At 36.2% G+C, this 13,084-nt stretch overlaps 1 protein-coding gene across 8 annotated transcripts in view; it reads left to right on the forward strand.

The window, feature by feature from the left end:
* Positions 1 to 13,084, forward strand: part of UBR3 (ubiquitin protein ligase E3 component n-recognin 3) — a 229,243-nt gene that overhangs the window by 117,024 nt on the left and 99,135 nt on the right. For all 8 annotated transcript variants that reach the window (XM_046658019.1, XM_046658018.1, XM_046658012.1 and 5 more), the window contains one exon: positions 1,812 to 1,900. In XM_046658019.1, the coding sequence (XP_046513975.1) occupies positions 1,812 to 1,900 (89 nt within the window). The remainder of the gene's footprint in view (positions 1 to 1,811; positions 1,901 to 13,084) is intronic.

Genomic DNA, 13,084 nt, shown 5'->3' on the forward strand with positions numbered 1-13,084 from the left:
ATGTAATTGAGAGTTAAATTTGATGAGTAAGGTGAGTGATCAATCTGGATAATAATATTTTGGCTCAAAAACAATATAAAAAATGAGTTGGAGTTTTTTTTGTTTTTGTTGTTTTGGTGAGAAAGATTCACCCTGAGCTAACATCCGTTGGCAATCTTCCTCTTTTTTTTTTTCTTGAGGAAGATTAGCCCTGAGCTAATGTCTGTGCCAATCCTTCTCTGTTTCTTGTGTGTGGGATGCCTCCACAGGATGGCTGATGAGTGGAATAGGTCCACGCCCAGGATCCGAACCTGCAAACCCTGGGCTGCTGAAGTGGAGCACATGGAACTTTAACCACTCAGCCATGGGCCCAGCCCCTTAAGTTGCAGGTTTAAAATAATAAAGCGAGTATTCTTAATTGAATCCCAAATTATATTTAATGTTAGAAAAGTAGTATTGAAAATCTTTTGAACATTATTGGCAAAACTACGTAACTTCTGGTAAGGTGGATCATAGTACTTGACTTAATAGATGTTCATGATTATCTCCACTAATTGGATGGGAACAGATGTGCGAATAATCTAAAAATTATATTAGTGTTCCATTCTTCTAAATTCTATATTCTTGAATCATTTCAGACTAATAGAAAAATAGTTTTAGGTTTCCCAAAGAAATGACTTCATAGAATCTCAGTTTAAGAAAATGCTTTGACTTTTATAGTGTGTAAATATAATAAATGGTCATTAAAAGAAACTGCTGTCTTTAAATAAATAAAATAAATAAATTTATTTAAATAAATATCCCCTTCTGTTGCTGGGGGTAAAATTTTATGGTCACTAGCCTATCTCCTTTCTTTATTAGTTTACTTTTTTTCTTTTTTTTGATGAGGAAGATTCTCTCTGAGCTAACATCTGTGTCAGACTTCCTCTATTTTATATGTGAATCACCACCACAGTGTGGCTTGACAAGTGGTGTAGGTCCAGGCCCAGGATCTGAACCCGCAAACCCAGGCTGCCGAAGAGGAGTACACTGGGCTTAACCACTACGCCATGGGACTGGCCCCTTTATTAGTTTTCTTTTCTTTTTCTTATGTTATTGTCCTGATGTATTTGTTTTCTTTTTAATTGGCAACCAGCCTAAAGTTAAAATACTCTTTGGAAGTAGATAAGGGATAAATAATAAATAGAATATAGTGAATTAATCCAAAGGAATATTTATGCTTAGATTTGGAATATAGTTTTATTCTTTTTGTTGCATTTGAGACTTTTTCACATTCTTTTACTTTATGAAAAATAAACCAAACTTGGAATATCTGTTCATAGAAACAGGGAAACTTCCTGGCTTCTGCTTAGGAAAGATCTATTTTTAAGATAACAGTAAATCTGCCTATTTTTATCTTTTAGATTCTGTTCTTATCTAAGCATCATAACTTCTTCTAGCAACCAATTTGCTATTATTTGTGCATGGGGGTAAATTTTGAGTTCCTTGCTAAAAAGACTTTCTTTTTGCTCTTGCTACCAACTGACGTATACTTAGGAAATTGTGTTGTTGGAAATCCAAATTTTCTATCTAGTTTAATTATTTTTTCACATTTTAAAGTAAATCTTGGCTTTTATTTTTACCTATTTAAGCAAATGATTTTCAAACTTTTTTAAAGCAATGGAATCCTTTTAAGGACAGTCAAATCTTACACTGAATTTAATGCATAGTATAGAAAATAGGTTGTTCTCATCTGTGTGCCAGGGGCTTTTCATACATTATGTATTCCTGAAAGACAGTGGGTAAATCTTAAGCATGTCTGGTACTTATCGCTTTATTTCTGTTTAATGTAGGCGACAAAAGGCTAGAGAGAGGCAGCAGAAATTGCTTGCAGAGTTTGCTTCACGACAGAAAAGCTTCATGGAAACCGCAATGGATGTTGGTAAGTCAAACTTTATTAGTTTAGAACTCTCATAATTACAGTTATTACCTTAGGGGTTAGCTAGTCCAATCTCCCACCAGTTTTAAACATTTCAGACAGATGGCTTTATTCTTTATTTAAACAGAAAAGTGATGGAAGATCAGACCTTTATTATAAGCAATCCATTCTGTTGTTGAGTAGCTTCAGTTGTTAGAAAGTTCTTCCTGATGGTAGCAATACAATGCCCTCCCTCTGTTCTCTTCTGTTAAACTGTCTTTCAGATTGGTGAGGTCCACCAACATGCATTTACTTATTCTGATCTTTTCCTGTGAATTGTCCTAAGATCCTTAAAATAGTTTTCAAATACTTTTAGTACCTCCTTCTTCTGCCACTTCCTTCAGTATTTATTAAAATCAGGTGCACTTCTCACTTCCATTAGGATTTGTACAATGAGAGGGGATACCATTTTCGTGTATGATGGTAGATTGTTAAGAGTAATCTTTTACAAACATTGGAGAAATAGATTAAATCTCAGTCTCAGTCTTCAGTTAACCAGGATACTCCCTTCCCTGACTGCTTCCTGCATTCCAGTGAAATTTTTTTGCTTTATTTTTTTGACTTGCCTTTTATCAGTTGTTTACTTTTAAATTGTCAAGGTTGCTAACATTTTATTTTGCACTTGTAATCAAGTTTTCCATCCAAAAGTGACTCTAACAGTTGAAAAGCAATTAATATGACTTTCTGAATGCTGTTGAGTAGAGGGCTAAGTAGTGTGCTGAGATTCATTTACTGTTTTTGAGTCTTGTAGCCTGACTCTTAGACCACCTTAACATGACCATGTTTAGTATGTAGCCTTTTTTCTTATAGTCTCTCAGTTGCTGAGAACCATACCACCCTTTATTCATTTCTGTTTGGGCCATGACTTTCTTATATTGTCTTTTGTTTTTCCTGAAGTTTCCAACTGCCTTTTTTCTTAATTATTGTGCCTTTGTGCTACCCAGTCATACATACCAGTACTCAATCATACTGTCCTTTGCATGGAATTTTGTTCCATTCTGGTCCATTTGCTCTGTGGGCGTGCTGTGCAGTCATTACCTTGGGATTTTCCTCTTGTTCATTGGTCTGGGGTTTCCTGCGTCTTACCTCATCTGGTTTTTTGGTTTTGTTTTGTTGCAATGCAGTCTCAAGTATATTCCTAACATGCTTATGTGGAGGCTAAACTTTCTGATTCTTTATGTTTCTGGATGGGACTCTAGTCTCCTCTCATGCTTGATTGTACGATTGTACATTTGGATGAATGCAGAATTCCAGATTGATGCACATTTTCTGTCACAACTGTGAAGGCAATACTCCCTTGTCTTTTAGCATTCATCTGATGAGAAGTCTAGTTGTAGTCTGATTCTTATTTCTTTGTAGGTGAGCACTTTTTCCCTTTCCTATGACACTTTTATAATTGTCTGATCCTTAGAGATCTGAAATTTTATGATTTATACCTAGGTGGATCTTTTTTCATTCTCCTTAGTACTTAATGGGCCTTTTCTGTCTGAAGATTCCTATATCTGAAGCTCTGAGAATTTTTTTCCTGATTTCCTTGATAACTAGTGTAGTCATTCTCCACTGTGACCCTCAATGATCCATGCCTTCTGGTATTTATGCCCTGTGTAGCCTCCTCCTATATTGCATTGTAATTGGTGTGTATGAGCACTGGAATATGGCAGAAGTGATGATATGTCATTTCTGCGATTAGGTAATGAAAGGCACTGTGGCTCCTGTCTTGCTTGTTTTCTCTCTCTCTTGGATTACTCATTCCAGGGAAAGCCAGCTGCCATGTTGTGAGCAGCCCTATGGAGAGGCCTATGTGGTAAGGGACTTAAGCTACTGAGTGAGCTTAAATGTGAAACTTCCAGCCTCAGTCAAGCCTTTAGATGGCTGCAGCCCAGCTGTTAGTTTGAAAGTAATCTCATAAGAGATTCTGAGGCAGAACCATACAGCTAAAGTGCTCCCAGATTCCCGTCTCTCAGAAACTGTGTGAGATAATAAATGTTGGTTTAAGCCACTGAGTTTTGGGGTAATTTGTTATACAGCAGTAGAGAACCGTTACAAAACTTTTCTCCTTATATTTTCTTCATTCTCTTTTTGTGAGACTTTTACTAGTTGGATGTGGGATCTCCTGGACTGATCTTCTAGTCTTTTGTCTTTATCTTTTATATCATGTGTTTTTTTGCTTTACATGCTTAGAAATTTCCTCGTTAGTATTTTATTTTATTTTATTTTTTGATGAGGAAGATTGTCCCTGAGCTAACATCTGTGCCAGTCTTCCTCTGTTTTATATGTGGGGTGCTGCCACAGCATGGCTTGATGAGTGATGTGTAGGTCCGTTCCTGGCATCTGAACCCATGAACCCTGGGCTACTGAAGCAGAGCGCACAAACTTAACCACTATGCCCCCAGGCTGGCCCCTTATTCTTACCTTCCTTATAGTATTTTTTCTCAAGTCTTTCTGAATGTGTTAGAGGTCTGTCTGTCTCTAAATTATCCTTTACCCTTCTGAATTACTTTTTAAATTTATGTTGGTCTTTCATGTTTTTAGTTTTCCTCATTTGCATGATGATCCTTGATTGTCTTGGAAAGATGGTCTGGGTAGCTACTTTTGGTTTACTCTACTGGGGTGTAAATAGGTTTAATCCTAGTAATTCTCTCCAGTCTGTGTATGCGGGTGAGACGTGTCAACTGTCAGACTTAGGTTAGAGTGGGAGGACAGCAGACTGCTCTGTTTGGGCCCCAAGATGTTAACGTTCATACTAGAAACCCAAGTGTTCTTCAAGCGACTTGTTCAGTTTCTTTGGAGAAGAATAGACTTTTATTTTCTCCCCCTGAGATAAATGCCAAGCCATCTGAATACTCTGTTCAGTCAAGGTTGGGAGGGTATTGGGGTGCTGAGTAGTGAAGTTCTGCATATAGTCCTTCAATCAACTGTTCTGTTTTCAGAGCCACTTCATACAACTTCTGTCCTTTACCTCACTGGCTGATTCTGAGCCCAGAATTGACATTCTAATGGACAGATCAATTCTTCCTTTTCTGTAACTTTCTCATAATACATAAGTGGTTGCAGCTTTTGTAGCTTTCTTTCATCTGTCAGCGTGTCTCCATCTCCTCCAATCTTTCAGAATTTTTTTTTTTTCCTGAGGAAGATTTTCCCTGAGCTAACATCTGTGCCAATCCTTCTCTGTTTTGTATGTGGGTCACCACCAATGCCTGGCTGCCAAGGAGTGGTGTAGGTCCACGCCCAGGAACTGAACCCAGGCCTCTGAAGTGGAGCACACCAAATTTAGCCACTAGGCCGTGGGACTGGCCCCCAATCTTTCAGAAATTTTACTGACATTTCTTACTTGTTGGTTGGTGAAATTTTCTTCCACAATCTGTCCTTTTTCTATAATTTTTTTTTGAAATATTTCTTCATGTATTCTTTTCACTTGTATTTCAGTGGTTTTTTAGAAGGAATGAGAGACAAAATGTGTGTTCAGTCTACAATCTTGAGGTAGATACTTATTAATAATTTATTATTATAACATATCAAGTTAAAATTTCTGTTATTACCAAAGCATTAAATTTTTATTATAGAAACTGAGAAAACACATATAATCAAAAATAAGAAAATCTTTTATTTTTGCTACCAGATTTCCTAATCTAGGCTGTATCCTTACAAATCTTTTTCTAAGTATATATGTATATAAATATATTTCTTACCAAAATGAGGTAATTTTGCACATGCTGTTTTTTCTTATGAAAAATTTCAAACATAAAGAACAACTAAAGGAATAGTATTATCAATTCCTGTATCTCAATATAACCTTCACCTGGTTAACATTTTTCTTTGTTCTCTTGCTCTCTCTCATAAATGAAGTAAGTTACAGACATCTTGGTGTTTACTACTAAATATTTCAGTATGCATGTCTTAGGATTGAGAATATTCTCCTGCTCAACCATAATATCTCATATGTAAGAAAATTACTTTTTCCTACAGAATAAAGAAAATAGCTTCAAAATACCAAACTTGATATTATGTTAAACAATGCAATTACTGAGTTAAAAAATTTAAAATTATTTACAGATCGTTTTCTCCTTCAGTATATGTCACTAAGGTTATATAGTCAGAGTTCTGTGTTCTAAAGTCACTTCAGAACAGTCCTTTTTTTGGGAGGTAGCGTAACCAGTTTGATGTACAGTTCAGTTTGTTTCAGTTTGTTTGCAACTTTAGGAACTAGGAAAAAAAGCTAGAAATACTTCTAGAAATTGTTTTTATCTGCTGCCTCCAGCTCCCAAGTGAGATTAGACAGAAGCAGTTTTCTGAGGAATTGATCAGGCAAAGAACCCAGAGGAGGTTAGGTGGTATTGTCTTGACTAGGAGAATGGTCACGTCATCTTCAGAGGAGAGTGGAGGAAAGGAGGAAAGAGTGGATGGAGATAGAGGTAGGTTCCACTGGGGGTAAGGGAAATAGGAAGTTAAGAAAATCACTCAGTTTTCGGGGTTCAGTAAAAGGTGAGTTCTGCTGAGTGAAAAGAATGCCACCTGAGGCTTGGCATAGTTGCTGAGCAGAGTGGGAGATGTTGCTTACCGAGTAAGGATAAAGATTGATAAGCAATGCTTAGGGACCAGTTATATTCAAGATCACAAATTTGAATGTTACTAGTCTGCAAAGTTATTGGCTCCCTCTTCTAAATCTTACTACTTTTTGGAAGGTTTGACCTTTTTTGGCAGTAGCCGGGGCACAGGAAGAACAATTGAGGGATCAGGCAGACATGATTGCCAGCAAGCAGGCAGTTCACAGAAGCCATCAGGATAATGAGCTCCACTCTCTCAGTCTTGGTTCTTGCATGCTGCAGTGGTGACAGATGAGGTAATATAGATTCATGAGTACTTGGTTTACTTATGTTGGTCATGGCCATGCCTGTAGGATTCTGGACCATTCAGATTTGTATATTCCTTTTGTTTATAACTCGAGTAGTCCCTTCCCAAAGATTCAACCCTGAAAATCCGTTAGAGACCCTATTTTCATCCATTGCCCAAGATAAAAATTGCAAAATCACCTGTCGATCTGCCTCCAATTACTATTTGCTTCATTTGCATATGACATTATGTGTTATAAAATTCGCACACAAGGCAGGGCCACACCAGAGGTACCACCTGGCAGTAGTACAGATACAATTTAATGTTAGTCCAGTCCTCTGCTTCATTTGTCAGATACCTTTTGTCTTCTTGCTTTATTTCCCAGCTATGCTGTAAGAATGTAAACAATCTGTAGTTCTGTCTTTCTTATTTTGCCTTTATCTTTGTGTATGAGAGATATTCTCCTGAGATGTCTAGTCTAGTATCATAACATAAAGAATATTTCAGATTTATAACATACAGTACTTTACAAATCCTCTAATCAAATATAGTGCATTACTAGGTAGAAATTAAGAACAAAAGCTTTCTCTTCAAATGTACCAGATCTCTGTGATTAGTACTCTTACTTATCTGTTGTTTAATGCCTTTCTGTAGTATCGGGTTCCTATATGAGGAGACTCACCTCTGCGTTTCCTTCCATCCTTCTTTCCTGATCATTATACCCCATTGTTTATTTTTATTAGCCATCTAGGTGTAGGAGTCAAGATGTTAGATTATAACCTTGAACCGTTAAGGTTTATCAGATAGATATGGCTGAAATGCAGCAGAATTGAGTTCCAAGTGAGAATTCCGATGCTTAATATAGAGTAAGAATTTATTTTGGAAATTATTTTCTGATCTTAAACATACTACAGCGCCGGCTCCGTGGCTGAGTGGTTAAGTTTGCATGCTCCGCTGTGGTGGCCCAGGGTTCTGATCCTGGGTGCAGACATGGCACCGCTCGTCAGGCCATGTTGAGGTGGTGTCCCACATCCCACAGCTAGAAGGACCTGCAACTAAGATATACAACTGTGTACAGGGGGGGTTTGGGGAGACAAAGCAGGAAAAAAAAAAAAAGATTGGCAACAGTTGTTAGCTCAGGTGCCAGTCTTTAAAAAAAAAAAAATACTACATTTTTTCATTGAGTTATAATTGACTTTATAACATTATATTAGCTTCAAGTGTACAAGATATGATTGGACATTTGTATATATTGCAAAATGATCACCACAATAAATCTAGTTAACATCCATCACTACACATAGTTGCAAATTGTTTTTCTTGTGATGAGAATTTTTAAGATTTACTCTCTTAACAACTTTCAAATATATAATACACTATTAACCGTAGTCACCAGGCTGTTCATTACATCCCTAAGACTTATTTACTTTATAACTGGAAGTTTGTACCTTTTGACCACCTTCACCCATTTCGCCCAATCCCTGCCTCCTACCTCTGGCAACCTCCAGTCTGTTCTCTGTATCTGAGTGTGTTTTTTAATGAAAGATTCTACATATAAGTTAGATCATACAGTATTTGTCCTCATGGTCCATCCATCCAAGGTTGTCACAAATGGCAAGATTTCCTTCTTTTTTATGGCTGAACAATATTCTATTATATATGTGTACACCACATTTTCTTTATTCATCCATTGATGGACACTTAGGTTGCTTCTGTGTCTTGGCTATTGTAAATAATGCTGCAGTGAATATGGGGGTGCCACATCTTTTGAGTTAGTAAATACCCAGAAGTAGAATTGCTGGGTCACATGGTAGTTCTCTTTTTAATTTTTTGAGGAACCTCCATACCATTTTCCATAGTGGCCACACCATTTTCTATTCCTACCAACAGTACGGAAGGGTTCCCTTTTCTCCACGACCTAGCCAAAACTTGTTATTTTCTGTATTTTCTGACTTTTTGATAATAGCCATCCTAACAGATGTGAGGTGTATCTCATTGTGGTTTTGATTTGCATTTCCCTGATGATTAGTGAGACTGAGCAACTTTTCATGTATGTCTGTATGTCTTCTTTGAAAAAAATGTCTATTCAGATCCTCTGCCCACTTTTTAATGAGATTGTTTGGATTTTTAAGCTATTGAACTGCGTGAGATCTTTGCAGATATATGATTTGCAAATATTTTCTCCCATTCAGTAGGTTGCCTTTTCATTTTATTGATGGTTTCCTTTGCTGAGCAGAAGCTTTTTAGTTTGATATAGTTCTAGCTGTTTACTTTTGCCTTTGTTGCCTTTGCTTTTGGTGTCAAACTTATTCCTTTTTAATCATAGAAATTGTATGGTACGGAAAAGCATAAAGAAGGACCAATTTTATCTCTAATTCCACCATCTAAAAGGCACGTTCATTACTGATGATACTGTATAGTACAGTTTTGTATCATACCTTTTAATATTTTAGCATAAAAATATCCCTATATTATTACTAAAACTCCTGGTATTTTTAAAGGTTGTACTTCATTGGAGAGGTAGCATAGTGTAGTGGTTGAGCAGGGACTCTGGAGCCTGACTGCCTGAGTTTATATCTGAGCCGCACCATTGCCTGGAGTAATTTAATTAACCTCTCTCTGAATTGGTTTGCCCGTAGTTAAAAAGGGATTATTATACGACCTACTTCATAGGCTTGTTGTTAGTATGGAATGTATTAGTACATTTAAAACAGAGTACTTGGCAAATAATAGGTATTTATAAGCATTGGCTGTTACTGTTATTATTTTTTTTCTATAATTTACTTAGTAATTCCCTCATAATTGGATTTCACTTTTTTTCTAATTTTAATTATTATAAAGGTTGTGTACACAAAACGTTTTCTGTATTTTGGGTCTAGGTGTAAGAGTATGAATTTCAGGGGATGATGATGATGATGATGATATATATTTTTGTATGTTAACTGTGTACCCAGCACTATGCTAAACACGTTCTGTATATTGGCTTATTTGTCCTGACATACGCATGCGATAAGTGGTATTCTCCCAGATGAAGATGCCTAGACTTAGATTAAGTAATTTCTTTGAGGTTATACAGTAAATGGTAGTGCCTGGGCTATAACTCAACAAAGTTTGTCTGCTCCTTACTATTTCTTCATATTTGAAGCAAATTAAGGGGAGTTAAGTCACCACCTCCCCACCAAGTTGGTAGCCTGGAGATATGAAGGGACAGACATGAGAATAGTTGTGAAGTAAGAATTAATAGACCTGATGATTGATTGATTCAGACAGAAAGCACAAGAAAGAAGGGATATTCAACGTGTTTGGAATGTTTTATTTATTTTTTAGAAAACCAGAATGAAGCACAACCAGAGGCACTCACAACTAGAAGATACAACTATGCACTGGGGGGCTTTGGGGAGAAAAAGAAAAAATTAAAAAAAAAAGAAAGATTGGCAACAGTTGTTAGCTCAGGTGCCAATCTTTAAAAAAAGAAAACCAGAATGAAAAGAATACTGCTTTTCTAATAGCTGAAGCAAAAATTCTTGATGTGCCTCTCTTAGTTAGCTCCCCACAAAGCACGTGAATTAAAAGCGAATGGTGAGGGAGGGGATCATCCTAAACAAAAACTGAGGCCTGTTGTTAGCAGAAGGAGCAAGAGATACTAGGAGAAATGGGATCTGTCCACAGTACCCATCCTGTAAGATTTCTTTTGAAAAGTGGGATAGTCCAAGCAAGAGCTGGCATAGATCAGGATTTGGTTGACTTTTATTGTTAGTTGTGGAGGCAGCTGTTTATTTTGTTATTTAATTGCACAGTTCAACTTGAGGTTTATCCCTTTATTTTTTAACAACATGAACAAATATGCATATATTTACTTATCTGTGCTACCATTTATGTAAGAAGGGGGATTGGGGATATAAATATGTTTATATATTTTATACCGAGATATGAAAATATTTATATTTCCAGTGTCCCCTTCTTAGGTAATTGATAACATTATGTACTCTTTTTCTACCTTGCTCTTTTTTACTTAACATTATATCCTGGAGATCCCACCGTGCAGTGTATAGAGATATTCTTCGTCCCTTTTTCTAGCTGTATAGTCTTGCATTTTGTAGATTTTCCATAGTTTATTCAGATGAGATTGGGCACGTTCAGGGTGGTATGGCCGAGTCTTCCATAGTTTATTCAAATGGTCTTCTATTGCTGGACAATTGGGTTATTTTCAGTCTTTTGCTATATCAATAGTACTGCAGCAAATATCTTTGTGCATATATCTTTCTTTTTTTGGATAATGTATCTGTATGATAGGTTTTTGGAAGTGGGATTGCTGGGTCAAAGAGTAAATGCTTTTCTAATTTTGCTAGATATAGCCAAATTCCCTTCATAGCATTTGTACCACTTTACATTCTCACTGAGTATGTCAGAGTATCAATTTCCCTGTATCCTTGTCATTAGAATATTTTATCAAATTTTGTATTTTTGTTAATCTTGTAGGTAAAAAGAAAAGGTATTGTGGTCTAGTAGGTTACTAGTAAGTACTTCTCAGTTGTAGGTAAAATTAAAGTGGCTTAGTGTTCTTAAAACCAAATAAAACACTTATAATTTTGGATCAATTTATTCAATAAAGAACATTCTCGGTGCTTACACTGGGCTGCAGACCACACCTTACCCTGTGATATTTGTGTTTTGCAGTTGACTGTTCCCCAGGGGAGGCCTAATGTTTTCAAACAAAAATATATTTCATATGGTTTTGAGAGCATTAAATATATCATCCCTGTCATTATCTATTCTTTCCTCTGTTCATCCACAAAATGCCATAAACACAAAAGCGAAACATGCAGCAAGAAGATATTTGATTGTTTTCCAAATACTTGCTTTAGTTTAAATTAATCCAGTGAATTCATAAGTGTAAAAGTTAAAAGTAAAGGCAGATGCTAGTTTGTAATTAATGATTAATTTTATGTGAAAAATAGACTTTAAGCAATTTTAACCAATATTAGAATAAGAAATTTTATGTAATAATGTAAACTCGTGAAGTAGAATTGTAATATTTATGAATGCTGAAGCTTTTCCTTCTGATGATAATTAAAATGCTATTGTTGGAAAATGACTTTTTCCCTTAAACTAAAAATATTCTGAATGGAAACACCTTTATCACTTTGAATGTTAGCTTTCAAGACTCACATAGTAAGGCAGAGTTCTGCAATTCTTTTGGAAGATTACATATTGTAATTAACATACAGTCGAAACATTGTTAGTTAGCAATTGCTATGTGACAAATCACCCCAAAATTTAGTGATATAAAACAATAATCATTTGTTATCTCATAAGTCAGTGGATTGACTGGTAGTTCTGCTGATTTGGACCAAACTTTTCTGCAAAGGGCTTAGCTGATCTCATCTGGGCTTACTCATGGATCTGTGGTCTGCTGGTTGGTTAACTGAGGGCTGGCCTGAGCTGGGGGGGACGACTTGGCTCTGTTCCATGTGGGCTCTCTTTCTCCAGGAGGCTAGTCCAGACTTACTCTCCTGTAGGTGGCAGAGTTGAGAGAGAGAGGGAGAGAAAGAAAGAGAGAAAGCATGCAAGACCACTTGAGGCCTAGTCTTAGAAAGGCATACTGTTATTTCTGCCACATTCTCTTGACTAAAGCAGTGAAGGCCAACCCATATACAAAGAGCAGGGAAAAGAAATTGTACCTCTTGATGGGAGGAGTTGTGAAGTCACATTGCAAAGATCATGGTTACAGAAAGAAGTGGAGAATTGGAGCTATTTTGTAGTCATTCTAACACAGTGATTGTAAACAGAACTTTGGCAGATTGAAATAGCTTTCAAAAGAATCACCTGCTTAATTCAGATAGATTCTTTTCTGTTCGTGTAAAACTAAATAGATGAGTTAACTATTGCTTTATTCATCTTTTTTGCCTATTGTGTAATAATATTAATTATGATGATTAAAAATAGGCACTTCTGTTTTAAAAGGGCAAGTGTCAATTTTACACAGAGACACATTAAATTTTAATTGTTTTGACAGACAAAGTAGGATTTAAGAAATGAAGGGTTATTTATAACAGTGTTTTCGTTATTAGTATGGTTTCTGGTAGCACTTGAATTTCCCATCTTTGACTATTACTCTCTCAGTTTTGCATCTGTCTTCATTTAGTTTACCTAGAGAAAATCATTGTAGTCTCTTCATTGCATCAATTTGCAGGACATAACCCTTTTAGATTTTTTTGGTGTGGAAAATGTGTACAGATGTTGATGTGTGCATACAGTTGGCAGAATTAAGTATCTCATAATACTGCAGAAAATATCTAGTTGAACTGTTCATTTAAT

This window comes from Equus quagga, chromosome 4, assembly GCF_021613505.1.
Source record: "Equus quagga isolate Etosha38 chromosome 4, UCLA_HA_Equagga_1.0, whole genome shotgun sequence".
Taxonomy (NCBI): domain Eukaryota; kingdom Metazoa; phylum Chordata; class Mammalia; order Perissodactyla; family Equidae; genus Equus; species Equus quagga.